Source organism: Nyctereutes procyonoides, unplaced genomic scaffold (assembly GCF_905146905.1).
Source record: "Nyctereutes procyonoides isolate TBG_1078 unplaced genomic scaffold, NYPRO_anot_genome, whole genome shotgun sequence".
Classification (NCBI taxonomy): domain Eukaryota; kingdom Metazoa; phylum Chordata; class Mammalia; order Carnivora; family Canidae; genus Nyctereutes; species Nyctereutes procyonoides.
Window position 1 is genome coordinate 10,645,037 of NW_026575040.1, and position 26,902 is coordinate 10,671,938.

At 36.3% G+C, this 26,902-nt stretch overlaps 1 protein-coding gene across 2 annotated transcripts in view; it reads left to right on the forward strand.

The window, feature by feature from the left end:
• The window catches only part of DPP8 (dipeptidyl peptidase 8), a 67,741-nt gene that overhangs the window by 7,616 nt on the left and 33,223 nt on the right, over positions 1 to 26,902 (forward strand). For both annotated transcript variants that reach the window (XM_055319841.1, XM_055319842.1), the window contains exons 3-5: positions 1,949 to 2,061; positions 18,314 to 18,487; positions 19,954 to 20,122. In XM_055319841.1, the coding sequence (XP_055175816.1) occupies positions 1,949 to 2,061; positions 18,314 to 18,487; positions 19,954 to 20,122 (456 nt within the window). The remainder of the gene's footprint in view (positions 1 to 1,948; positions 2,062 to 18,313; positions 18,488 to 19,953; positions 20,123 to 26,902) is intronic.

Consider the following 26,902-nt stretch of genomic DNA (forward strand, 5'->3'; position numbering starts at 1 on the left):
GGAGAAGCAGACTCCCCACTGAGGGTGGATCCCAACTCAGGTCTCTATCTCATCACCCTGAGATTATGATCTGAGCTGAAATCAAGAGTTGGGAGGCTTCATTGACTAAGGCACACAGGTGCCCTCTTTGTTTTAAAATTTTTAATGTGAACACCAATAAGTGTGTTCTGTTATGTCATCAAGAGAGAACCATTGGGAAAAGCTTGTCTTGTGGCTTATACAGAACTGGTATGATGGGCGACTGAAATGATTGTGGGGAATGGCTCTAATTTGAAACTAGATGAGAGCCAGTTTTTTCGTGTTTGAAGGCTAAAGACTCTTAAGAAGGCTTAAGGAGGATATGATCACATTTTGTAAAAATAAATTGTATTTTATTTACTAAGTTTTATCTATTTAATAATAAATAGATTTTATTTATTTGACAGGGAGAGAGAGAGCACAAACAGAGGAAGCAACAGGCAGAGGCAGAGGGAGAAGCAGGTTCCCTGATGAGCAGAGAGCCAGATCCAAGGCTTTATCCCAGGACCCTGGGATCATGACCTGAGCTGAAGGCAGATGCTTAACTGACTGAGCCAAACAGGCCCCCCTCACATTTTGTGAAATTATGAGTGGTATAGATAGGTGACTGCAATCCTAACAATTCTATGACAAAGTAACTCTGGAATATACAGAATAGATTTAAGACAAAGATGCTAGAGTGAATGTTAGCTCATATCTAACTTTTTCTCCAAAAGGCAATACAAACTAAGTTTAAGAACAATTTAGGAAAATCACATAAAGGAAGATGTGAATATTTGGGGGCTTATCCCCAGCCTTTGCAAGGGTTAGCATGGAAGTTACCATGCCCTTCCACAGACTACCTTCTCTGGCATTATCAGAAACACTAGGCTGAAGATCATTTCTATCCAAGAGAGAGTACCTTGTTCATCCTGTGTGATTTATTATTCTCCTTCCTTCACCTTCCCATAGCTTTCTTGGAAACGATACCATCCTAGCGCCTTTTATGGTAGAAGGACTTTGTTTACTTTGAGTGTTCTTAGGTTCACATCTTCATAATCATAGTGTGTTTCTGTTTTCTTTTGCATATAGTTCATTCTACACTACTGTAATATTCACATTCAGTTACTACTTGATTTCACAGAATAGGCCTGACTTCTGCTTAGGATAGACCTCTTTACTTCACCCTTCCCCAAAAAGGACAAATCACATATCAGATTTTGTATTGTTTTAATGAGTATACTTTCATCTGAAATTTATTATTGACTATTGTTATAGGACATTTATAGTGACAAAAAAACTAGAATTCAGTTAGACCTATGTATACTAATAAGTGTTTTAAATGATTTAGGAAGAAAAAGAATTTTAGTGATCTGTAATTTCATAAAGCACCCCCATTTGGAATTTCATGACTCTATTGCCAACTTGTAAGAGACTTAACAATTTTCAAAAAGCTTAAAAATGACATTTGTCCTTATTTCATCTTATACACTTTTATGTTTGAGAGGGACGAAGATCTAAATACTGAAATGAAACCTGAGCATTTTTCTGTGAAACCAGGGTTTTATTGAAGAAAATTTCTAAGGCAAATGGCACGTGCACCTCCTACTTATTAACCTTCTTATAGAGTGCAGGATTTTTGCAGTATATAGAAGGCGTTATGGGGCACCTGGGTGGCTCAGTTGGTTAAGCAACCAACTCTTGATTTCAGCTCAGGTCATGATTTTGGGGTCCTGGTATTGAGCCCCACATAGGGCTCTTTGCACTCTGTGCAGAGTCCTCTTGAGGATTCTCTTTCTCCCTCTGCCCCTCCCCCTGCTCATGCTTGCTCTCTGTCTCTCTGTAAAATGGGTAAGTAAATCTTTTTTTTAAGAAGGCATTGTATACTTAGACTGTGATTGCAGTAGATTTCTATTTTTGAAAATTATATATAAATTGCTTTCTCTTATAGCTATGTCTGGTGAGAACAGAGAAAATACACTGTTTTATTCTGAAATTCCCAAAACCATCAACAGAGCAGCAGTCTTAATGCTCTCTTGGAAGCCTCTTTTGGATCTTTTTCAGGTAGGATTAAACATTACTATTCCTGTGATTTGGTGTACATTTTCAGATACTGCATTTACTAAGAGGCAGAAATTCAAACGGTTTTTTTTTTAAAGTAGATGTTCATCAAATAGAATTAAAATATTTTTCTATTTTTGAACGTGTGGCTGTTAAATTCCATTTAATTCTCAACATCTGAAACTAAGGGATATTAGAATTCTGATTTTTAAAACTACCTTCTCCCTGTTTAACCACTTTTCCCTTCTATAAACTTGTTAGTGGGCAACCCGGGTGGCTCAGATGGGCAGCCTGGGTGGCTCAGCGGTTTAGCGCCGCCTTCGGCCCGGGGCATGATCCTAGAGACCCGGGATCGAGTCCCGCGTCGGGCTCCCTGCATGGACCCTGCTTCTCCCTCTGCCTGTGTTTCTGCCTTTCTTTCTCTCTCTCTCTCTCTCTCTCTGATGAATAAATAAATAAAATCTTTTAAAAAACAAAACAAAAAAACTTGTTAGTTACATAGTTCTCACATTTTGGGGGAAGAATTGTTCATGTAAAAGAAGTAATTATATTTCCAGAAAGCTTTTTATTTAAATCTTTAAGTTGAATTTGTAGTTCTAATACTTAGTAACAGTCCTAACTTGAGGGTTAAATCAAAGTACAAACTTCAGTTTTTGTTTCTGAGTAGTAGAATTCAGTTTATGTAGAATCAAAGCTTGAGGGTTCTTTTTGTATTTGTTTTTTTTTGTTTGTTTGTTTTTTTCACCAATATCTTATCTTTAGACAAAAAGCAAATAGTTCAAACAGCCCAAGAACAAGATGATAACTTGGGTATGATCTTTTGCCCTTTTGGTTCTCATTTATTATTTTACATTGAATAGTTCCTTATTAAATAGTATTTTGGGTTAAATGAACTAAAATATGATATTCTTAGGATTTGAAAAAATAATTTGCATGATAACTAATGGTTTTGACTGTAACTGTCAGGACTGTTATTTTCCACATAGGCTTATGACTTTTCTTTAAAACAAAAAATCCTTTTTCTAAGAACCAAAATAATGGTACTTTCCTCATGGAACAGTTTGCAAATTAATAAATCAAAGTTCTTTTTTATTTTAAACATTTATTATGGAAAATGCCAATTAATAGAGTTATTTGTGATTATCAATAATTATCAAATCTTGGCCATTTGATTTCATTGTAGGCGTATCAGTACCCCATGTATTCCCTACCCCTATCTCTTGGATTATTTTGAAGCAGAGCCAAATATGTTGTTTTATTCCTAAATAAATTAGTGCATGTATAAAGGGTACAAATTCTTTTTAGAGATTACCACAATATTATTATCATAAACAGTTGATCTTTTCTTCATATGAAATATTCAACTAGTGTTCAAATTTCCCTGAGTTTTTAAATAGTTTCTTTTTTTATACTTGATTTGTGCAAATAAATAATGTTCATATGTTACAATTGATTAATAGGTCTCTTAATTTTTTGGTTTGCCTTCCATCCTTTCTTTTCCCCATTGCACTTTATCTGTTGAAGAAACAAGCTCTGCTTTTGCTGATAGTTTATCCATGGTGTTATTTGATGTATTTTTCAGTCCCCTGTATTTTCTGTAAAAATGAATAGGTAGTTACATCTAGAAACGTGATCAGACCCAGGTTTGCTTTTTTTTGAAAGCAGAGTCTCGAACAGATATCTGTATACCCATGTTCATAGCAGCATTATTCACAATAGCCAAAAGGTGGAAACAACCCAAGTGTCCATGGACAGATGGATGGATAAACAATGGTGGTATATCCATACAATGGAGTATTATTCAGCCTTAAAAAAGAAGGAAATTCTAACATACCCTACAACATTGATGAATCATGAAGACGTTATGATAAGTGAAATAAGCCAGTCACGAAAGGACAAATACTATATGATTCCACTTACATGAGGTACCTAAAGTAGTCTAATTTATAGAGACAAAGTAGAAAGTGGTTGCCAGGGGCCGGGGGAAGGGAACATGAGGAAATGTTGTTTAACGGGTATAGAATTTCAGTTTTGCAAAATAAAAAAGTTCCAGAGATGGGTTACACAACCATGTGAGTATACTTAAACTATTGAACTGTACACTTAAAAACAGCTAAGATAGTAAATTTTACGTTATATTTTACCAGTTTAGAAGAATACTTCATAGATAAGGTATGCTTCCATCAAGAGGCATATAGAACCTTATTTCTCGTGTGATGATAGCACCCTTTGATCATTGCCAAGATCCATTAATTAATTAGGAGTTATAAAACGGTGGTATTTTATCATTCCTTCTTCATTTAATAACCAAAATACTTCTATAAAAAGAAATTACTATTCAACAACTATTCAGCTATCCTGAGGTCTAATTCATAATGAAAAGACAGGATAGGGTCAGCCCTGGTGGCTAAGCGGTTTAATGCTGCCTTCAGCCCAGGGCCTGATCTGGAGTTCCTGGATCAAGTCCTACATCGGGCTCCCTGCATGGAGCCTGATTCTCCCTCTGCCTGTGTCTCTGCCTCTCTCTCTCTCTCTGTGTCTCTCATGAATAAAATCTTCAAAGAAAAGAAAAGACAGGATAAAGTTTGATTCTTTCCCTTTATCATTTTTCAAATAATTTGTTTCCTGCAGTCCTCCATAGGTGATAAATTAGGGTATTTTCAACGAGTGTTTGGGTTTTTTTTTGTTCTTTTGTTTTGTTTTGTTATCTTTATAAACTTAAAGAGTAAACTTGATGTTTTTTGGTTCATTGATAGTTATTCTTATTGTACAAATTGTCTTATTTTTGGCTGGTGCCAGCTCTTCAAATTGATATGTCATTTCCTTTTGACAAGATCCTTGCTAGTATGATGAAGATATTCCACATTCATCTTAAACATTGCCTATCCCATGCTTGAAGTCAGCCATTCCTCCATGGAGCTCTGGTTCCTTTAGAGGAAATTGGTATTAAGAGACCATGATCTGGGTGCTAGGGATGTTCATTATTATCGGGTTGGTAAATATTTCTGGCTTTTTTTAATTGAACACACTAGAGAATATACACATTCTGTATGTGTGTGTGTGTTTGAAATGGAGGTATCAATATGAATCCAAATTAATTCAGATAAACTGAGTTCCAACTGATACATCTAATTCAGATTTTATAGTACAGGATTTTTTTTTAACCTCATTTATCTTAAATATGAATCTTCTTATGCTGATTCCCAAAATCCCAGTTTAAGCAACAACATAATTCCTTTGTTTACCCCATAACACACACACACACACAACAGTTTCAAAATAACAGAGAAATCAACACTGTGATTACTTTTAACAGTAACTTGGAATTGTTCTTCTCTGTGTGATTATGCCACCAGTTCCTATATAGTGAAGTACATTTGCTTCATTTTTAAGTATTGGAATTCCTTTATTTTTAATTAAATTTTGTTTTATAAAATAGTTACAGGATTCCAAATTCAAATCCACAAAACAAAGTATATTCAGAGAAGCTCCCTGTTTCTTCCATTCTATTACCTTCCCTCTTCTTCTAGATAGCCATTTTGTTTTTAACTAGCTTCTTTCTTTTTAAAAATAATGTGAGTATGGGATGCCTGGGTGGCCCAGTGGTTGGGCGTCTGCCTTTGGCTCAGGGCGTGATCCTGGAGTCCCGGGATCGAGTCCCACATCGGGCTCCCTGCGTGGAGCCTGCTTCTCCCTCTGCCTGTGTCTCTGCCTCTCTCTGTGTCTCTCATGAATAAATAAATAAAATATTAAAAAAAAAATAATGTGAGTATATAGATGTTCATATACCCCCTTAGATAAATAGCAACATACAGTATACATTTTTTCTACCTTTTCAGAAATGAAATCTCTGGATCAAAAAGTATATGCTTTTGTAATTTTGCCAGATAGTACCAAACTTCCCTCTATAGAACTGTGCCATTTTGAATTCCCACTAGCAAGAGAAAGCATACCTGTTTTCCCACAGACTCCCCAACATAATATATTGTAAAACATTTGGATTTTTGACAGTTTGTTAGATGGAAATGTTATCCCATTATAGTTTAATCTACATTTCTGTTATAGCAAAAATGATTGTCTTTGTATATGGTTTGTTATCTGCATTTCTTTCTCTGTATTTTGTTTATTTGTATTTCTAACCCATTTTTCTATATGGGGTGATCTTTTCTTCATTCTTAGGAACTTTTATATACTGAGGATATTAACCTTTTGTCTGTGACTTGGTTGGCAAATATTTTTCCAGGTGGTCTTTTGTAGTTTTACTCACTTTATAGTGGGTTAGGGTGTGTGTGTGTACATGCATGTGTGTGCTGGCCATGTAAAATATTTTTATATCATCAAATATATCAGTCTTTTTTGTATTGGTTCTGGACTTTATTGCTCCTAGAATTTCTGTCTTCTGTCATAGTTAAGACAGTTTTCTCTCCCCTCAACTTATAAAAGAATTCACTAATGTTTTCATCTGGTAATTACATGGTTTCATTTTTTGAAGCTTTATTGAAGTGTAATTGACATACAGTAAACTGCAAATATTAAAGTATACAATATGATAGATTTGGGCATACGTATACACCTGTGAAACCGTTAACCTCAGTCATTACCGCCACAAGTTTCCTTGTACCCTTTTGTAGTCTTCCCTCTCCCACCCATCCCCTGGCAACTGTGGTACAGTCTTGTACAGTCTTTCACAAGTTTTTTTTCTAAGTATTTCAGATTTTTTATTCTACTGTAAAACGTATTTTCTGATTTTAATATCTGGTCGGTCATTACCAGTATTATAGAAATACAGTTGATTTTGTATATTGATGTTATCCTGCAACCTTGCTTAAACTCAAATTTTATTAGTTCCATTAGATTTTTGTAGCTTCCATTGGATTTTTCTATATAAACAGTCATATTGTCAGCAAACACTGTATTATTACTTCTTCCTTTCCAATGTGGTTGCTTTTTGTTTCTTTTTCTTGGGTTATTGTGCTGGCTAACTTCCCTAGTACAAAGTTGAATAGAAATGGTGAAAAAGATGTTCTTGATCTTAGGGGAGGAGTCATTCAGTTCTTAACTAGTTAAGTCTATTATATTAGTCATAGATTTTTCATAAATGCCCTTTGATAGGCTGGAGAGATACTTTTCTATTTCTGGCTTAGAATTTTTATCAGGAGCAGATAACTGAGTTTTGTTAAATATTTATGTTTTTTGAAAAGATCATAAGGTTTTCTTTTTTAATTTGTTAATATAGCAAAGCATCACTGAATTATTGAATGTTTTTTGCTTTTTTTTTTATTCATGAGAAACACGGACAGAGAGAGACATAGGCAGAGGGAGAAGCAGGCTCCATGCAGGAAGCCTGATGTGGGACTCGATCCCAGGTCTCCAGGATTACGCCGTGGGCTGAAGGCAGGCGCCAAACTGCTGAGCCACCCAGGGATCCCCAGGATTATTATTTTTTTTAATTTATTTTTTTATTCATGATAGACATAGAGAGAGAGAGAGGCAGAGACACAGGCAGAGGGAGAAGCAGGCTCCATACCAGGAGCCTGACGTGGGACTCGATCCCAGGACTCAGGATCACACCCTGGGTCAAAGGCAGGCGCTAAATCGCTGAGCCACCCAGGGATCCCCAATCCCCAGGATTATTGAATGTTAAATCAACTTTGCAATCCTGGGATAAAACCCATTTGGTTATGATTTATTATCCTTTTTAAGTGTTGTTAGATTAAATTTGCTGTAATTTTGTTTAAAATATGTTCATGAGAGATACTGGTCTATAAAGTTTTTTTTTTCTGTATATGATTTTGTTAGTGTTATGCTGGCCACAGAATAAGTTGAAAGTCATTTCCTCCTTTTTAATTTACTAGAAGAATTTGATAGAATTCACCAGTGAAGCCATCTAGACCTGTAGTTTTCTTTGTGGAAAAGTTTTTTTTTTTTTTTTTTTTAAGATTTTATTTATCCATGAGAGACACAGAGAGAGAGGCAGAGACACAGGCAGAGGGAGAAGCAGGCTCCACGCAGGGGGCCCGACATGGGACTCGATCCAGCGTCCCCAGGATCACGCCCTGGGCTGAAGGCAGCGCTAAACCTCTGAGCCATCCGGGCTGCCCATGTGGAAAAGTTTTTAACTGAAAATTTAATTTTTTTATTAGATATAGTGCTATTTAGGTTATCTGTTTCTTTCTGAGTGAGCTCTTTTTTTTTTTTTTTTTCTGAGTGAGCTCTTATTGTTTGTGTCGTTTAAGGAATGTTTCTGTTTCATCTACAGTATTGTACAGTATTGAATTCTGTTGACATAAGTTTCATAACACTCCCCTATCTATCTATCTATCTATCTATCTATCTATCTATTTTTAAAAGATTTTATTTATTTATTTATGAGAGAGAGAGAGAAGCAGAAGCAGACTCCATGCAAGGGAGCCTGATGTGGGATTCGATCCCAGGTCTTCAGGATCATGCACTGGGCTGAAGGCAGGAGCTAAACCACTGAGCCACCCAGGGATCCCCCCTAATCTATTTTAGTGTCTGAAGAATCTGTGTGATGTTTCTCTCTCACTTCTGATACTTCATGTAATTTGTGTTTTTCTCTCTTTTTTTCTAAGGAGTCTGACTTAGGGTTTATTGATTTGGTTTCATTGATTTTTCTGTCATTTTCTATTTTATTGTTTTATCCTCTGATCTTTATTTTCGTCTTGCTTTGTATTTCATTTGTTCTTTCTCTGGTTTCATAAGTTGGTGGCTAAGGTTACTAGTTTGAGACCTTTCTTTCTTTCTTTCTTTCTTAAATAGGCATTTAATGTTATAAATTTCCCTTTAGGTAGCTGCAGTCCATACTTTTTAATATGTTGTGTTTCCATTTTCATTTAGTTGAAAATACTTCCTATTTTCCCTTTACCCCATGAGTTATTTAGACGTGTACTATTTAGTTTCCAGGTATTTGTGTATTCTCCAGAGATTGGATTTCTAATCTAATTCCATGATAATTCAGAGACCATAATTTGTATGACTTAATTATTTTCCAATTTTTGAGTCTTATGGCTCGAATATGATCCATCTTGGTAAATGTTCTGTATTCACTTGGAAAGAATGTGTTCTGCTGTTACGGGATCTAAATGACCATTAGAGTTAGTTTACTGTACTCATGTTTTTTCTATTTACTATTCCTTACTAATTTTCTGTTCTACAGTTGAGAGAGAATGTTGAAATTTCCATTTTGTAATTATAGATTTGACATTTCTCTTTGTAGCTCTATTAGTTTTTTTGTTTTTTGCTCTATTAATTTTTTTTCACATATGCTGAAGCTATGTTATAAAGTACATAAGTGGACAGGATGATTATTTCTTCCTGAGAAATTGACTCCTTTATTGGTAGTTGATGACTCTCCCTGTTTCTACCAATATTTTCTACTCTGGAGTTTAATATTAATATAAGCACTCTAGCTTTCCTTTAATTAGTGTTAGCATAGAATGTGCTTTTCCATTATTTTATTTTAACAGCTTTATTGAGATATAATCTACATACAATAAAATTCATTCATCCAAGTATACAATTCAGTGGTTTTCAGTATATTCACAGAGAGTTGTACAGCTATAATCACAATCTAATTTTGGAACATTTGTTTTCCCAAAAGGAAACCCATTAGCAGTCACTCCCCATCCACCTAGCTGCTCACCTTCAGGCCTGGGCAACTACCAATCTACTTTTGAGTCTCTATAGGTTTTCCTATCCTGGATGTTTCATATAAATGGAATCATGTTCTGTGTGGGCATTCATGACTGGTTTCTTTGACTCAGCCCTGTATTTTCTGGATTCATCCACATTGTAGCAGATGACGATACTTCATTTATTTTTATGGCTGAATAATATTTCATTTTATAGATGTACTACATTTTATTGATCAGTTTATGGATATCTGGGTCATTTTGGCTTTGAGCTTTTATGAATAATGCTGCTTTTAACATAAGAGATTTTGTGTAGACTTATATTTTTAGTTATCTTGGGTATATATCTAGGAGTGGAATTGCTGGGTCATGTGGTAACTGTTTACATTTTTAAGGAATTACTAAATGGCTTTCTACAGCAGCTGCACCATTTTACAATCCCACCAGCAATGTATGAGGCTTCTAATTTTCTACATCTTCACTAACACTTATTATTGCCTGTCATTTTGATTATAGCTATCCTAGTGAGTATGAAGAGGTATCTCATTGTCATTTGATTTGCATTTTCCCAATGATCAGTGATGTTGAACACTTGTTCATGTCTTACTGGTCGTTGGTATATCTTCTTGAAGAGATCTCTGTGCAGGTTCTTTGCCCATTTTAAATTGGGTCTTTCTGATATTGAGTTTTAATAGTTCTTTATATATTCTGGATACCAGGTGCTTATCAGTAGGTGATTTGCAGATATTTTCTCCCATTCCGTGAGTTGTCGTTTTGCTTTTTTCTTTAATTGCAGTAGTCATTACTTAGTATGAAATCAGTCCTAATTACCTTGGCAAGTGTTTAGTACTATAATCATTAATTTAGATCTATATATTTAAACACAGTTGCTCTGGTCTCTCCTTTATGGAGGATAAGACATTTTTGTGACTTCCTTTTTCTGCTGTTTATCGTTTATCTTAATCTGAAGTTCTTACATCTTTTTTTTATTTTTATTTTTATTTATTTATGATAGTCACACAGGGGGAGAGAGAGAGAGGCAGAGACATAGGCAGAGGGAGAAGCAGGCTCCATGCACCGGGAGCCTGACGTGGGACTCGATCCCAGGTCTCCAGGATCGCACCCTGGGCCAAAAGCAGGCGCCAAACCGCTGCGCCACCCAGGGATCCCCCTTTTTTTTTATTTTTATTTATTTATGATTCTTTTTTTTTTTATAATTTTTTTTTTTATTCATTTATGACAACCACACACACACAGAGAGAGAGAGAGAGAGAGAGAGGCAGAGACACAGGCAGAGGGAGAAGCAGGCTCCATGCACCGGGAGCCCGACGTGGGATTCGATCCCGGGTCTCCAGGATCGCGCCCTGGGCCAAAGGCAGGCGCCAAACCGCTGCGCCACCCAGGGATCCCCTGAAGTTCTTACATCTTCATTAAAAAAAAAAGGAGCCTTGGGATCCCTGGGTGGCACAGCAGTTTGGCGCCTGCCTTTGGTCCAGGGCGTGATCCTGGAGTCTCGAGATCGAGTCCCGTGTCGGGCTCCCTGCATGGAGCCTGCTTCTCTCTCTGCCTGTGTCTCTGCCCACCCGCCCCCCCCCCCCGTCTATCATGAATAAATAAATAAAATCTTTAAAATTAAAAAGTTGTGCCAAAATGCATGTAATATGAAATTTACTGTCTTAACCATTTTTAAGAGTATATTAGTGCACATCATTGGCAGTAAGTATATTCACATTGTTGTGCACCATCACCACCATCCATCCACAGAACTTTTTCATCGTGCAAAACTGCAATTTAGTACAAACATTTTTTTAAAGATTTTATTTATTTATTCATGAGAGACACACAGAGAGAGAGAGGCAGAGACCCAGGCAGAGGGAGAAGCAGGCTCCACGCAGGGAGCCCGATGCGGGACTCCATCCCGGAACTCCAGGATCAGGCCCTGGGCTGTAGACAGGTGCCAAACCCCTGAACCACCCAGAGATCCCCTTAGTATAAATTAAATAACTGCCTATTACCCCTCCACCTAGCCCCTGGCATCCACCATTATATTTTCTGTTGTTTTGAGTATGACTACTCTAGGTATCTCATGTAAGTCGAATCATACCATATTTGTCATTTTGTACCTGGCTTATTTTACTTAGCATAATGTATTTAAAATTTGTCCATGTTGTAGTACGTGTCAGAATATCCTTTTTAAGATGAATGAAAAAAAAAAAGATGAATGATATCCCATTGTTTGTATATACCACATTTTCTTTTTTTTATTTTTTTTATTTTATTTATTTATTCATGAGAGACACACAGAGAGAGAGAGGCAGAGAGAAGCAGGCTCCATGCAAGGAGCCTGACATGGGACTCGATCTTGGGTCTCCAAATTCACATCCCGGACTGAAGGCGGGGCTAAACCGCTGAGCCACCAGGGCTGCCCATATGTTACATTTTCTTTATCCATTCATCTATTAAGCGTAACTTCCACCTTTTTTGGCTATTGTAAATAATGCTGCTATTAACATGGGTATACAAATATATTTTCATGTTCCTACATTCAATTCTTTTAGGTATATACCCTGAAGTAGAATTGCTGGATCATGTAATTCTGTTTTTATATTTTTGAGAGATTGCCATACTGTTTTCTACAGCCACCACACCATTTTACATCCCCACTAGCAGTGTCCAAGTGTCCCATTTTCTCCATATCTTCACCAATACTTATTATTTTCTGGCTTTTTAGAGTAGCCATCTTTATGAGGTTAGATCTTATTCTGCTTTTAATTTGCATTTCCTTAATGGTTAGTGATATGAAGCATCTTTTCATGTGCTTATTGGCTATTTGTGTATCTTTGGAGAAATGTCTATTCAAAGTCTTAGCCCATTTTTTATTCAGGTTATTTGGGGGGTGGGGGGGTTTGTGGCTTATTTTCTCAATAGTGTTGTATTGTTTGAATAAGTACTACAAAAGGATATGTCCAAATCCCAAAGGTGTCTGTGAATGTGACCTTGTTTAGAAATAGGGTCTTTCCAGATGTAATTAAAGATCTTAAGATAATCCTGAGTGTATGGTAGACCCTAAATACAGTAACTGACAAATTCAGTTATTCTTTTTTTTTTTTTTTTTTTTAAGATTTTATTTATCTATTTGTGAGAGAGCACAAGCTGAGGGAGGGGCAGAGGGAGAGGATGAAGCAGACTCCCTCTGAGCAGGGAGCCCAATACAGGGCTTGATTCCAGGACCCTGAGATCATGACCTAAGCTGAAGTCAGATGCTTAACTGACTGAACCATGCAGGTGCCCAACTAGTATCCTTATAAGACAAAGGAAAGGGAAATTTGAGACAGACACAAAGGGTAAAGACCATCTGAAGATTAGTGGTATGTTGCCACAAGTCAAGGAACCCTGGAGCCACCAGAAGCCTTTGGAGGAAGCCTCACTTTGCCGAGCTCTTAATTTTGGGCTTCTGTCCTTCAGAACTGTGAGAATAAATTTCTCTTGTATTCAGTCATCAGGTTTGTGGTGATTTGTTTAGAGCAGCCCTAGAAAACTAATGTATGTTCTTTAATGCACACAGTTAAATTTAATAAAGTATAGTCATTTTGTTTTCTCTTTGATTGCTTGTGCTTTTAATGTATCTAAGAAACTGTTGCTTAATCTAGATTAAAAATCACAGATTTTGTCTGTTTTCTTATATGTGAGTTTTATAATTTTAGCTCTGACATCTAGGTCTTTGGTTCATTTTGAGTTAATTTTTATATGTGGGGTAAGATAGGGGCCCGAATTAATTCTTTCACTTGTGGCATCCAGTTGTCCTAGCACCACTTACAGAAAACTGTTCTTTCCCCATCGAAGGGTCTTAGCACCCTTGTTGAAATTCAGTTGACCATAAACGTATAGACTTATTTCTGGGCTCTCAGTTCAGTTCCAGTGGCTTATAAGTCTTTCCATATGTCAGTGTTATGCTGTCTTGATTAATGTAGCTTTGTACTATTGAAGTGTGAAAATGTGAGTCCTCCAATGTTGTTGCTCTTTTTCAATATTGTTTCAAAATTCCTTATCAATACTATTAGGATCAGTTCATCCATATCTGGAAAAAAGGCAGATGTGATAGCCATTCTTTGAATCTCTAGTTTAATTTGGAGCATATTGCTGTCTTTATAATCTTAAGTTTTCCAATCCATCAGCATGCGATATCTTTACATTTATTTAGATGTTTAACTTTTTTTTTTTAAGATTTTATTTATTCATTCGTGATAGATCTAGAGAGAGAGAGAGAGAGAGAGAGAGAGAGGCAGAGACATAGGCAGAGGGAGAAGCAGGCTCCGTGCAGGGAGCCCGACGTGGGACTTGATCTCGAGACTCCAGGATCACACCCTGAACTGAAGGCAAACGCTCAACTACTGAGCCACCCAGGCATCCCTAGATGTTTAATTTTTTTCAGCAGCATTCTATATACAAATCTTGCATTTCTTTAGTTAAAGTTATTCCTAAGTATTTTATTCCTTTTAAGGATATTTTAGATGGGAGTTATTTTCTTAGTTTCATTTTCAGACTTTATTACTAGTGTATAGAAATGCAACTGATATTTTATTGATCTTATGTCCCTACAACTTAGCTGAATTCATTTATTAGCTCTAATACTTCTTTATAGATTGCTTTAAGGGTTTTCCTTATCATATCATCTATAAATAGTTTTCCTTCTTCCTTTCCAACCCTAGCTAGAACCCCTAGTATATGTTAAATAGTGGTGGTAAAAGCAGACATCAGTTCTTTTACCTGATCTTGAGAAGACTTCCAGGTTTTCCCTTTAAGACTGGTATTAGCTGTGGGTTTTTCATAGATGCCCTTTATCAGATTGAGAAATTTCCCCTCTATTACTAATTTGTTGAGCACTTATATCATGAAACAGTATTGGGTTTTGTCAAATGATTTTTCTGTGTATATTGGAAAGATCACTTTACCCCACTATTGTATTAATATCATGCATTACATTGATTGGTCTTCATATATGTTGAACCAAGCTTACACTTCTGGGATAAATCCCACTTGGTTGTATATAATTCTTTTAATATCCTGCTATATTTAATGTGCTGGTATTTTATTGAAGATTTTTGTAGCCCTAGGGGATGTTAGTCTGTAGTTTTGTGGGGGGTTTTTGTGTGTGTGTGTGTGTGACATCTTTGGCTGGTTTTGATGTCAGGGTAATACTGACTTCATCAAATGAGTTGGAAAGTGTTTCCTCCTGTTCTCTCTTTGGAAGACTGTGAGAAGCACAGGTGTTCATTCGTTTTTAAACATTTGGTAGAATTCAGTAAAGCCATCTAGTCCTGGGCTTTTCTTTGTGGGCAATTTTTCATTACTAACTCAGGCTTTTTACTCATTAGAGATCTGTTTCTATTTTCTGTTTCTTCTTGAGTCAGTTTTGGTGGTTTGTGTGTTTCTAGGCATTTAACCATTTTACCTACATTATTGAATTTGTTGACATATAGTTGTTCATACTATTCTGTTACAATCTTTTTTATCTCTAAGATTCCTAATTACTCTCATTCTTGATTTTAGTAAATTGAATCTTCTGTTTTTGTTTTTGTTTTTGTTTTTTTAATCATTCTAGCTGGATTTGATTTTTTCAAAGAACCAAATTTTGGTTTAGTTGAACTTAATTGTTTTTTTTTTTTTTAAGATGTTATTATTTGGCAGAGAGAGAGAGAGCGCATGTGTGCACACACAAGCAAGGGTAGCGGAAAAGATAGAAGCATGCCCTGCTGAGCGGGGATCCCAATGTGGGGCTCCATCCCAGGACCCCAGGATCATGACTGAGCTGAAGGCAGATGCTCAACTCACTGAGCCACCCAGGCACCCCGTTTGTTTTTCTATTCTGTTTTATTTCCAATTTATTTTGTATTATTTTTTCACTTCTGCTTGCTTTGGACTTAGTTTGCTCTTTCCAATGTCTTAAGGTAAAAGGTTAGGTTATTGATTTCAGATCTCCTTTTTAATGCAGATATTTATAGTTCTAAGTTTCCCTCTGAGCACTGCTTTTGCTGTGTCCCTTAAGTTTTGGTACAGTGTTTTCTTTGGTCTCAAAGTGTTTTCTGATTTCCTTTGTGATTTCTTCTTTAATTCATTGGCTACCTTTCTTGTGCCAACATTTGGAAACTGTCAAAGCAGTTAGCTAGGACAACTATTAAGACTGACCTCATTTGATTCCCATTCCTCAGAGATCACTGTCTTTTGTTATCTCATGTCTAGTGTCTTGAAAGCATTATTTCATGTATTTTGTTCATTTTCTTAGTTATTTCAGATGGGAGGATAAGCAGAGTCTCTGTTACTCCATCTTGGCTAAAAGTGGAAGTTGGTCTCATTTTTAACACTTAAATCTTTGATGTATTTGAAATATGTGAGAAATGGATCCAGTGTTATCTTTTTTCCATATGGCTGTGCAGTAATTATGATTTGAAATTTAAATCAGTAATCACTGATTTTAAAAGCTTCATCTTTTTCCTACTGGTTTTTTCTTATAAATTTCTATATTCAGGGGATCCCTGGGTGGCGCAGCGGTTTAGCGCCTACCTTTGGCCCAGGGCGCGATCCTGGAGACCCGGGATCGAATCCCACGTCAGGCTCCCGGTGCATGGGGCCTGCTTCTCCCTCTGCCTGTGTCTCTGCCTCTCTCTCTCTCTCTCTCTCTCTCTCTCTCTCTCTCTGTGTGACTATCATAAATAAATAAAAATTAAAAAAATTAAAAACAATAAAATAAATTTCTATATTCAGCTTTCTATATTTTAGATTTCTGGACCATTGCTGTTGTTCATTCTGTTTATTCATGTTTTAATTTTTACGTATCTGGTAAAACTATGTTCCCCATAATCTTTTTCAAGGTTCTTTTTATCATCTTGTTATTATTTCAGATTAACAAATTTTATAGTTACAAAGTTATGAATTCAGAGTTCTCTTGTGAAAGTTAATATCTTACCTCCGAAATTTCTTGTGTTCTGATTATTAACCATTAAGACATAGTAAATACAGACCAAGTCCAGTGACATACAGGGAGAATAAGAGGGGAGAAATTAAAATATAATTTCTTTGGGCTTTGGGCTTCAGTGGGAAGAAATGCTTCAGTATCTTAAGAGATACTTAAAGAGATCAGAATTCATAAAACTATATATTCATTGAATTAACAAGTTTTTTCTATTTGAGCCTAACACATGGACAAATGTATATACATGTAATTAAGTATTTAATTTTAAAAAAGTGATACAATGAACACGAAGTACTGGGTGAGTTTTTAGCAAGATTCCCAGGTTATCTCCTGTGTAACCTCACCTAACATTATTTTTAGTTTGCAAGTACACACATGTGTTTGTCATCCTTGAACAGTGTTTACTTTCAGTGTGCTTAGTTTTGGAGTGATTGTTATTTCTACCAATAAACTCCTCTATATTCCTTTTTAAGGTATTCTTGAGAGAGAAACCATGTCTACTTCCCTTATTTATCATACTCAAAGTATTAAGGGCTTGTAGAAAAAATGTGGATGTAAATTTTTTGTTAGCACTTAGTATATTTGTTTTCTTTATATTCCTTTTTAAATTTTATACTTCTATCAAAAATAATATTTCTAGCTTAGGAAATCCCCTTATTATCATCAATCACTAATTACAAATAGTCTTTGAGAGATTTTAACAGATGCTGCAGGTAGGAAAACAAAATGACAGGGATTCTGTTAATTTGTGTGGTTTTTTTAATCTATTTCTAGTCAGAAATACTAAAAAAAACGTGAGTAACAATACCATACCCAAATAAGTAAAAGAAATAGTAACTCTTATATAAATATCAAGGAAGAGGTAACTGTATACCATAGTGGATCAGGAAATTTTCCTTGGCAGGGTTGAATCAGAGATAAGGTTTTGGGATAATGGTAAAACTTGGATGGATGAAAGAAAAATAGCCTTTCAGAGGGGGACAGTGGAACAGACAAAGGCCAAGAGGCAGAAACTCCTATATTGGGTTTTATGTCAGTGACATGACCAGCCTGATCTAGGGTTTTATTAGAAGAGTATTAATAGATCTGGTGGGAAGATACTAATGACAGCTGATACTTGACAACTTACTCTATGCCAGTTATTGTGTTAAACGCTTGACATGTTTTTATCTAAGTTAATCTTTACAAAGCTGAAGTAGGTGATATATTACTATTTTGAAAGTGAGAACAATTACTTTTGAATAAATTACTTCCCAAAGTCAGATTTCTAGTGATGATCAAAGCCTAGATTTAGACCACTTAGTTTCAATCTGTGCTCTTAACTACATGCAGCACTGCTCACTTACATTTAAGTTGTCAAAGGTCTAAAATGCCAAGTCAGGTGATCAGGTGATTGTTCTTTACTGTATGCAGTAATCATCTAGAGACCATTTACCAGGAAATCTTTCAGCAGACTTCTTGAAATTAGTTTGCTGAAAGTTACTGGCATATTTTGGAGTCACTCACCATCTAGAGCCATTCAACATCAGTAATATGAAAGATGGTAGGATTTCTGTGGAAATTTTTTGGCTAAAAGCAAAAAGCAAGCTTTCTGAAGACTGGAGTAGGTGACTTCTCGTTCCTTTTTCATTAGGCAACACTGGACTATGGAATGTATTCTCGAGAAGAGGAACTATTAAGAGAAAGAAAACGCATTGGAACTGTTGGAATTGCTTCCTATGATTATCACCAAGGAAGTGGAACATTTCTGTTTCAAGCTGGTAGTGGAATTTATCACGTAAAAGATGGAGGGCCACAAGGGTTTACTGTAAGTTGGTGTTACTACTTGTTAAATCTGTTTTTGGGTACTAAAGGGTTATTTGCATCCAAATCAGAAAGGTAGTTAAACCAAAAATTTATATTTACCCAGTGAGAAATTCAGTAGTAAAGAAAACAAGATATATGAGTATTAATTTCCAAAGTTAAGAATTGTTTTTGTACTGACATTAATAGGTAATTTTTTAGATGCTAAAAGCACTTGCTATGTAGGAAGATACAGGTGAAGGGCATCAATGCCCATTTTTCTGAGTAAACGCTGAGGGGGAATTTGTAAGATAATGTTACCACAAGGCAATCTAATTTTGGTTTCTTTAAATACTTAATTCATCTTAATAAATGGTTTTAAATGTTTTGTTTTATTCCAGGCAATTCTTTTTTTCTTATCAAGGTTTATTTATGAGAGAGAGAGAGAATGAGAATGAAAGGGGGGGGGGCAGAGGAAGAGGGAGAGAGAATCTCAAGCACAGTCCCCACTGAGTGTGGAGCCTGATGCGGGGCTTGATCTCATGACCTGAGCCTAAATCAAGAGTTAGACGCTCAGCATCTGAGCCACTCAGGTTCCCCTCCAAGCAATTCTATATGTGATATTAAAACTTCTTTTAGGGGTGCCTGCTTGGCTCAGTCAGTTAAGTGTCTGCCTTCAGCTCAGGTCATGATCCCAGGGTCCTGGAATGGAGCCCCACGTTGGGCTCCTTGCTCAGCAGGGAGCCTGCTTCTCCCTCTCCCTCTCCCTCTACCACTCCTCCTGCTTGTGCTCTCACTTGCTCTCTCAAATGTTAAATGTCAAATAAATAAAATTAAAAAAAAAATACTATCCTTTTGTTAGAATTGTATGATCCTGGCTTTCATTACATCTTTCTGACCAAACTGTTTTATACTGGTAAAACTAATTTTAAATAATAAATATTCAACAAATAAGTGCTAAATAAAAGTACTTAACAAGGAATAATTATTCTATTAAACAGGTTTAGGCAACAAAATTTATGAAATGCTGTTGTATTATCTTTATTTACTTTCCTATTGGGGTGCCCGGGTATCTCAGTGAGTTAAGCATCTGGCTCTTGATTTGGACTCAGGTCATGATATCATGGGTCTTGGGATTGAGCCTCAGGGGGGCTCTGTGCTCAGTGGGGAGTCTACTTTTCTCCTTCTCCCTCTGCCCCTCTGTGTGCACTTGTGGGCTCTCTCTCTTGCATGCTCTCTCTCTCTCTCAAATCTTAAAAAAAAAATTTTACTTTCCTAGTAGTCTTAGCTTTCTAATTCATAGTGTATAAAAAAAAAAAAAAAGTCCAGCCTCATAAGTTAAAGCATGCAAAAGTGTATTTTTCTGAGGAACAATTATCATAGTTGACATTTTACTGGAAATTATTGTTCATTTTATAGGAAGGGTGTTGGCGAATGAATATGTATGTATCATCCTGATACTTGTCTTAAAAATGTTCTTTTCTTTTCTAGCAACAACCCTTACGGCCAAATTTAGTAGAAACTAGCTGTCCCAACATTCGCATGGATCCCAAATTATGCCCAGCTGATCCAGACTGGATTGCTTTTATACATAGCAATGATATTTGGATATCCAACATTGTAACCAGAGAAGAAAGGAGGCTCACCTATGTGCATAATGGTAACACAGTTCTTCACATATACTTTGCTGAAAAATATTTTTTAAATTTTACTTTTGCTCACTTTTTGAGGTTGAAGCAAAGTAGGTGATCTTTATATTTTAAATTCAAATCTTTAAAAAGAAAAAAGTACAGTGGATAAATAATATGTACCACCTGCATAATGCTACATTGTCTTAATGTTCATTTTCAGATAGCACAACAGTAGCATCTCTGATGTGATTGTTTCTTTAGCTTACTGAAACTGCCAGAATTTCCCCAAAACTATTTTTATTAAATAAAATATCAATTTAAAAAAGTTAATCTGGTTTTTGGAAAGCAAACAAAAACCTAATATAAAAAATTTATCTTCCCTTTTAGGAGAGCGTACTTAGTTTTTGTCATAATAGGAAAAATAAAACTTTGTAGAATTGTGTGTATTGTGGAAATATTTAATTTTCATTTAGGTGATTATAGTAATACTAAGCACTGCTCAAAGCACAGAAAAGATGTAGATGTTTTCCTCTAAAGCTTTCATACAAACAAAAGATGGGGAATAGCGTATTGCTTTTTCTTTGAACACATAAAACAGTTTAAGATGAATAAGCTCCACAGTGAAGGATGGTTACTTTCAAAATTCATTTGTTCAACTCTTGCTTAATATACTGTTCACAAAGCTGATTTATTGGGTATCTTTCTTAATAAATTATTTTAGAATATAATAGTGTATTGACAAAAACATTTTTTTTCATTAGGATAATTGGTGTTATAAAAGAAGCCTTTTCCTGAACAATTTACATTGGTAGAAAAAAACGCTGAATTAGAAGTCAGGAAATCTGTTCTAGCTATTCAGTCAGTCAACAAAAATACATTAAGTTCCTGTGCACCAGATAACATGGCAGGAACTAAGGATATAGAATTGAATAAAACATAACCTGGGCCCCTCAAGGAGACTCTATGAATAGTAAAACAGTGATAAGGAAACGTAGGGTGTTATGAGAGCATCAGTGTGGGGTAGTGGTTAGGAAGAACTTCCCAGAAGAGAGGACACCTGACTGGCATCTAAATTGATCTTAGATGTGACTGTACATTAACCAGTTCATTCGATGTGAGGGCACCCCATGAGAAAGTTCTTAATGCAGAAGGTGGTATGTGTGAGAAGTTAAAAGCAGTCTGATGGTTCTAAAGCATAAGGTATGAATCAAGAAGAAGGGAAAGGTAAGGCTGGCTGATAAAAAAAAAAGCCAAGTCAAGGGTTGACTATATCATGTAAATCAACAGTCTCTAGCATGATGTGGGGGTCCACTGAAAAGTGTTTAGCAATTGGGTAGTGTGGTCAGAATCATAGATAAATTGTTCTGGATACTTCATGAAAGTTGTATTTGAAAAGCACAAGACTAGAGACAAGGACACCAAAACTTGACTGTTGAACTTATCCAGGTTTAAGTGGTCTAAAACTCTATAGAGCATCAGATAGACAAAAGAGAATGGAGTAGGGAACTTTTTAAGTGAAAAGTGCATGTTTTGGGGATACCTGGGTGGCTCAGTCCATTAAGTGTCCATCTCTTAATTTTGGCTCAGGTCATGATCTCAGGGTCTTGAGATCAAGCTCCACATTGGGCTCCACACTCATCTGGGAGTCTGCTTCCTACTTCTCCCTCTCCCTCTGCCCTTCACCTCTACCTCCCTGCCAGCATACTTCCCCCTTTCCCCCAAATAAATAAGTAAGTAAATAAATAAATATTTTTAAAAATCCATGTTTTGGGTCTCCATTTGAAGTCCAGGAATCAGAACAGCTACCCATGGCAATAGAAGGATTAGATTAGTGATTAGTAAATCTGAGTTGGAAATCCTAGGCATTTCTTCACGCTTTCAACAAACATTGAGCACTCACTATGTACTAGTTATCCTACTTGTGGTTGGGAGTACAAAGCTCTAACAATAAGCAATAGAATTAAGATTTTTTTTTTTTTTTAGTCTATATTTTCTTCTGTTGAATTGTTTTTCACACAGGTGAAACACAGATCAGATCATGATCTCAGTGTTGTGAGATGGAGCCCTGCATTGGGCTCCATGCTGGGCATGGAGTCTGCTTAAGATTCTCCCTCTCCCTCTGCCCCTATCTTTCTGTCTCCCTCCCTCCCTTACAAAAAAAAATTGACAGAATTTAAAGTAGAAAGCACTGGCACCCTGCAGGATGTTATAATATTGTTTTTATTATTTTGCTTTCTGTGCATATAGCTATATATTTATTTTAAGATTAGTATACTAGTTAAAAATGTAACCTAGAAACAGACTGAGTTTGAGTTCTAGAACTGTCATTTTTTAGTTCTGTGGACTTTAATAAATTATTTAACCAGTGTCTCAGTTTCTGTATCTGAAAAGGCATGTTACTATAGTGTTTTTATGAGGTTATAATGAGTTCATTTTTGTGAAGTGTTTAGGATGATGTCTGAAACATAGTAAGTGCAATGTTTTTTGTTTAAGTAGAAAGGTAGGTACAGAGTGTGCATCTTCATTCTTACTCTGCTTACAATAAGTTTCTAAGTGAAAGTCTGGTTCTAGATGAGTTTAGTCAGTGAGTATGTGCATGTGTTTATTTTCTGCCTAGTAGGAAGAGAAATATAAAAGTAAGGGAGTACCAGCCTCTACTCTCAAATGATGTATTGACATATCAAAGAACAAAGCCATACCTTTTATTCATTTAATAAATAGCTCTTAATAATTGAGGTCCATAGTAAGTGAAACGGAGATAGAAATGAGTGGTACCTATTCTCACATCCAAAAGAAAAAGAGGGCAGCCCCGGGTGGCTCAGTGGTTTGGCGCCGCCTTCAGCCCAGAGTGTGATCCTGGGGACCTGGGATCGAGTCCCATGTCCCATGTCAGGCTCCCTACTTGGAGCCTGCTTCTCCCTCTGCCTATGTCTGTGCCTCTCTCTCTGTGTCTCTCATGAATAAACAAATAAAATCTTTAAAAAAAAATATATGAAGCAATATGGTTGAGTATAACTTTGGGGTAGTTGAAAGATCAAGAGAACCAAACACTGACTTTGCCTATGTCATTAATTCAAAAAAAATCTTGAAAACTGAGCTTAGTTTTCACTGGCTTGGTGCTAAAATTCATTTGGTGGCAAAACCTGTCCTGAACTGACCTGAGGATATTTATAATTTTAATCCTACTTAGTGTGTCTATTCATAAATTTGCTGCAAGAATATTGGTGTATTCAATTACAGGGTATTAGATTACCCTGCCAGAGATGTTACATAATTATATAGTAGATGTATGAAAAATAGGAAAAATCCCCCCAAATTCTGAGTTCCAAACACTCTGGACTCAAAATTTTTGGATAAGGAATTATTGGTTCATGTTGCATATTTGTTTCAGACAATATATAGAAAATACAGATTAGCAAAAACTTGAAACTTGTCTACAGTAATGAAATCACTTATGAGATATTATCATAAACCTATTAGGCTGGCTAACGTAAAAAATATTAACAAATGTCAGAGAGGAACACTCATACATTGTTAGTAAGAATATAAAATAACAACAAATACTGGTGACTCAGTTGGTTAAGCGTCTGCCTTGTGGCTCAGGTCATAATCCCAGGATGCTGGGATCAAGTCCCACATCGGGCTCCCTGCTCCACAGGGAGCCTGTTTCTCCCTCTCCCTCTACCTGTCACTCCCCCGCTTATGTGCTCGCTCTCTCTCTCTCTGTCAAATAAATAAATAAAATCTTTAATAATAACAATAATACAATCACTGTGGAAAACTGTGTGGCAGTTTCTTAATCAATTTAAGCACTTAACGGGCGCCTGGGTGACTCAGCGGTTCAGTGCCTGCCTTGGGCCCAGGGTGTGATCCCGAAGTCACGGGATTGAGTCCCACATGAGGCTCCCTGCATGGAGCCTGGTTCTCTCTCTGCCTGTGTCTCTGCCTCTTTCTCTCTCTGTCTCTCATGAATAAATAAATAAAATCTTTTAAAAAAATACTTAAAAAAATAAACACTTAGCAAACTACCCAGTCTTTCCACTCCTAGGTCTTTATTTAAGGGAGGGCATACACCCACAATGATCCCTATACAAGAAAGATTATAGCATCTTTATTCATATTGCCAATAACTGGAAGCAGCCCAGATGCCCATTAACAGATGAATGAATAAAAAAGACTATGGTTTACTATGGAATACCATCTAGCAATAAACAGGAATGAATTATTGATACATGTAACAACACTGGTGAATCTAAAGAAGCAGACAAAATACATCACTTACATGATTTTCTAGAATAGGCAAAACCAACCTGTGGTGACAGAATTAGATTAGTGGTTCTGGAGTGAGAATGGGCATTGACTGAGAAGAGGCCTGAGAAAACATTCTGGGTGTTGGAAATATTCTGTGTCTTGTTAGGATGTGATTCGTTACACAAATATATTTTTCACAAATAATGGTACACCTAAGATTTTGTAAATTATAAAGCAATTAAAATATTTTTTTCCAAATACAAAGAAATTCTTACCCATAGTGTGTCTCATTATTTGGAAAGAATATAAACCACATTTTGGTTTGTATCCCAACACTTTTTTAAATATATGTTTGCTTAACATTTTTTGAATGAAATTAGTGTATACATGTCTTCTAGTAATAATGCTTTTTTATTTATTTTTATTTTATTATTTTTTAATAATGCTTTTTTGAAATCCAAGTATATTAGAAACATTTCTCCATGTCATAAAATCTCATAAAATTATGGCTTTGTGGTTTTGATGGGTTTATTTTTTTTAAGCTTTATTGATGGGTTTATTTTTATTTTTTTAATGATAAATTTATTTTTTATTGGTGTTCAATTTGCCAACATACAGAATAACACCCAGTGCTCATCCCGTCAAGTGCCCCCCTCAGTGCCCGTCACCCATTCACCCCCACCCCCCGCCCTCCTCCCTTTCCACCACCCCTAGTTCGTTTCCCAGAGTTAGGAATCTTTATGTTCTGTCTCCCTTTCTGATATTTCCTACCCATTTCTTCTCCCTTCCCTTCTATTCCCTTTCACTATTATTTATATTCCCCAAATGAATGAGAACATATGTTTGTCCTTCTCCAATTGACTTATACCCAGCATAATACCCTCCAGTTCCATCCACGTTGAAGCAAATGGTGGGTATTTGTCATTTCTAATGGCTGAGTAATATTCCATTGTATACATAAACCACATCTTTATCCATTCATCTTTCGATGGACACTGAGGCTCATTCCACAGTTTGGCTCTTGTGGACATTGCTGCTATAAACATCGGGGTGCAGGTGTCCCGGCGTTTCACTGTATCTGTATCTTTGGGGTAAATCCCCAACAGTGCAATTGCTGGGTCATAGGGCAGGTCTATTTTTAACTCTTTGAGGAACCTCCACACAGTTTTCCAGAGTGGCTGCACCATTTCACATTTCCACCAACAGTGTAAGAGGGTTCCCTTTTCTCCGCATCCTCTCCAACATTTGTGGTTTCCTGCCTTGTTAAATTTCCCCATTCTCACTGGTGTGAGGTACTATCTCATTGTGGTTTTGATTTGTATTTCCCTGATGGCAAGTGATGCAGAGCATTTTCTCATGTGCATGTTGGCCATGTCTTTGTCTTCCTCTGTGAGATTTCTGTTCATGTCTTTTGCCCATTTCAAGATTGGATTGTTTGTTTCTTTGGTGTTGAGTTTAATAAGTTCTTTATAGATCTTGGAAACTAGCCCTTTATCTGATACGTCATTTGCAAATATCTTCTCCCATTCTGTAGGTTGTCTTTTAGTTTTGTTGACTGTATCCTTTGTTGTGCAAAAGCTTCTTATCTTGATGAAGTCCCAATAGTTCATTTTTGCTTTTGTTTCTTTTGCCTTAGTGGATGTATCTTGCAAGAAGTTACTGTGGCCCAGTTCAAAAAGGGTGTTGCCTGTGTTCTCCTCTAGGATTTTGATGGAATCTTGTCTCACATTTAGATCTTTCATCCATTTTGAGTTTATCTTTGTGTATGGTGCAAGAGAGTGGTCTAGTTTCATTCTTCTGCATGTGGATGTCCAATTTTCCCAGCACCATTTATTGAAGAGACTGTCTTTCTTCCAGTGGATAGTCTTTCCTCCTTTATGAAATATTAGTTGACCATAAAGTTGAGGGTCCACTTCTGGATTTTCTATTCTGTTCCATTGATCTATGTGTCTGTTTTTGTGCCAGTACCACACTGTCTTGATGACCACAGCTTTGTAGTACAACCTGAAATCTGGCATTGTGATGCCCCCAGCTATGGTTTTCTTTTTTAAAATTCGATGGGTTTATTTTTAAAGCAAGAGTTCCCTTTACACTATTTGCTGGAAAGTGTGAAACAGTTATAAAAGCTAAAATGTTCTAGTTGAATGGAAGAAAGGGAGGTGGGAGGAACAATGAGATTACAGGATGTGCAGGACCCATACTAGGTGTAATGTTGGACTTTTCTGGGTGTAAATTACAAGTCACTGTGACCCTTTACATGGTTTTGTTTTGTGTTTTTTCCATGATGCTAATGAAATGGGGAAATAATAACTGATATTTATGTAGAACATATTTTGGTTCAGGATGTATTTTAAGTGCTTTATGTGAATTAACTCATTTAATCCTAACAACCTTATGTGATACATTTCTTATTCCCATTTACAAGTGGGACACTGCAGTGGAATGAAGTTGGGTGATTTGCCCAAGGTCAGTAAGTAAATGATGGAGTTCAGGTTTAAATCTAGTCCATTGGCTCCAGAGTTCACCATAATACTACAGTTGCATTTCAGAATAAACTA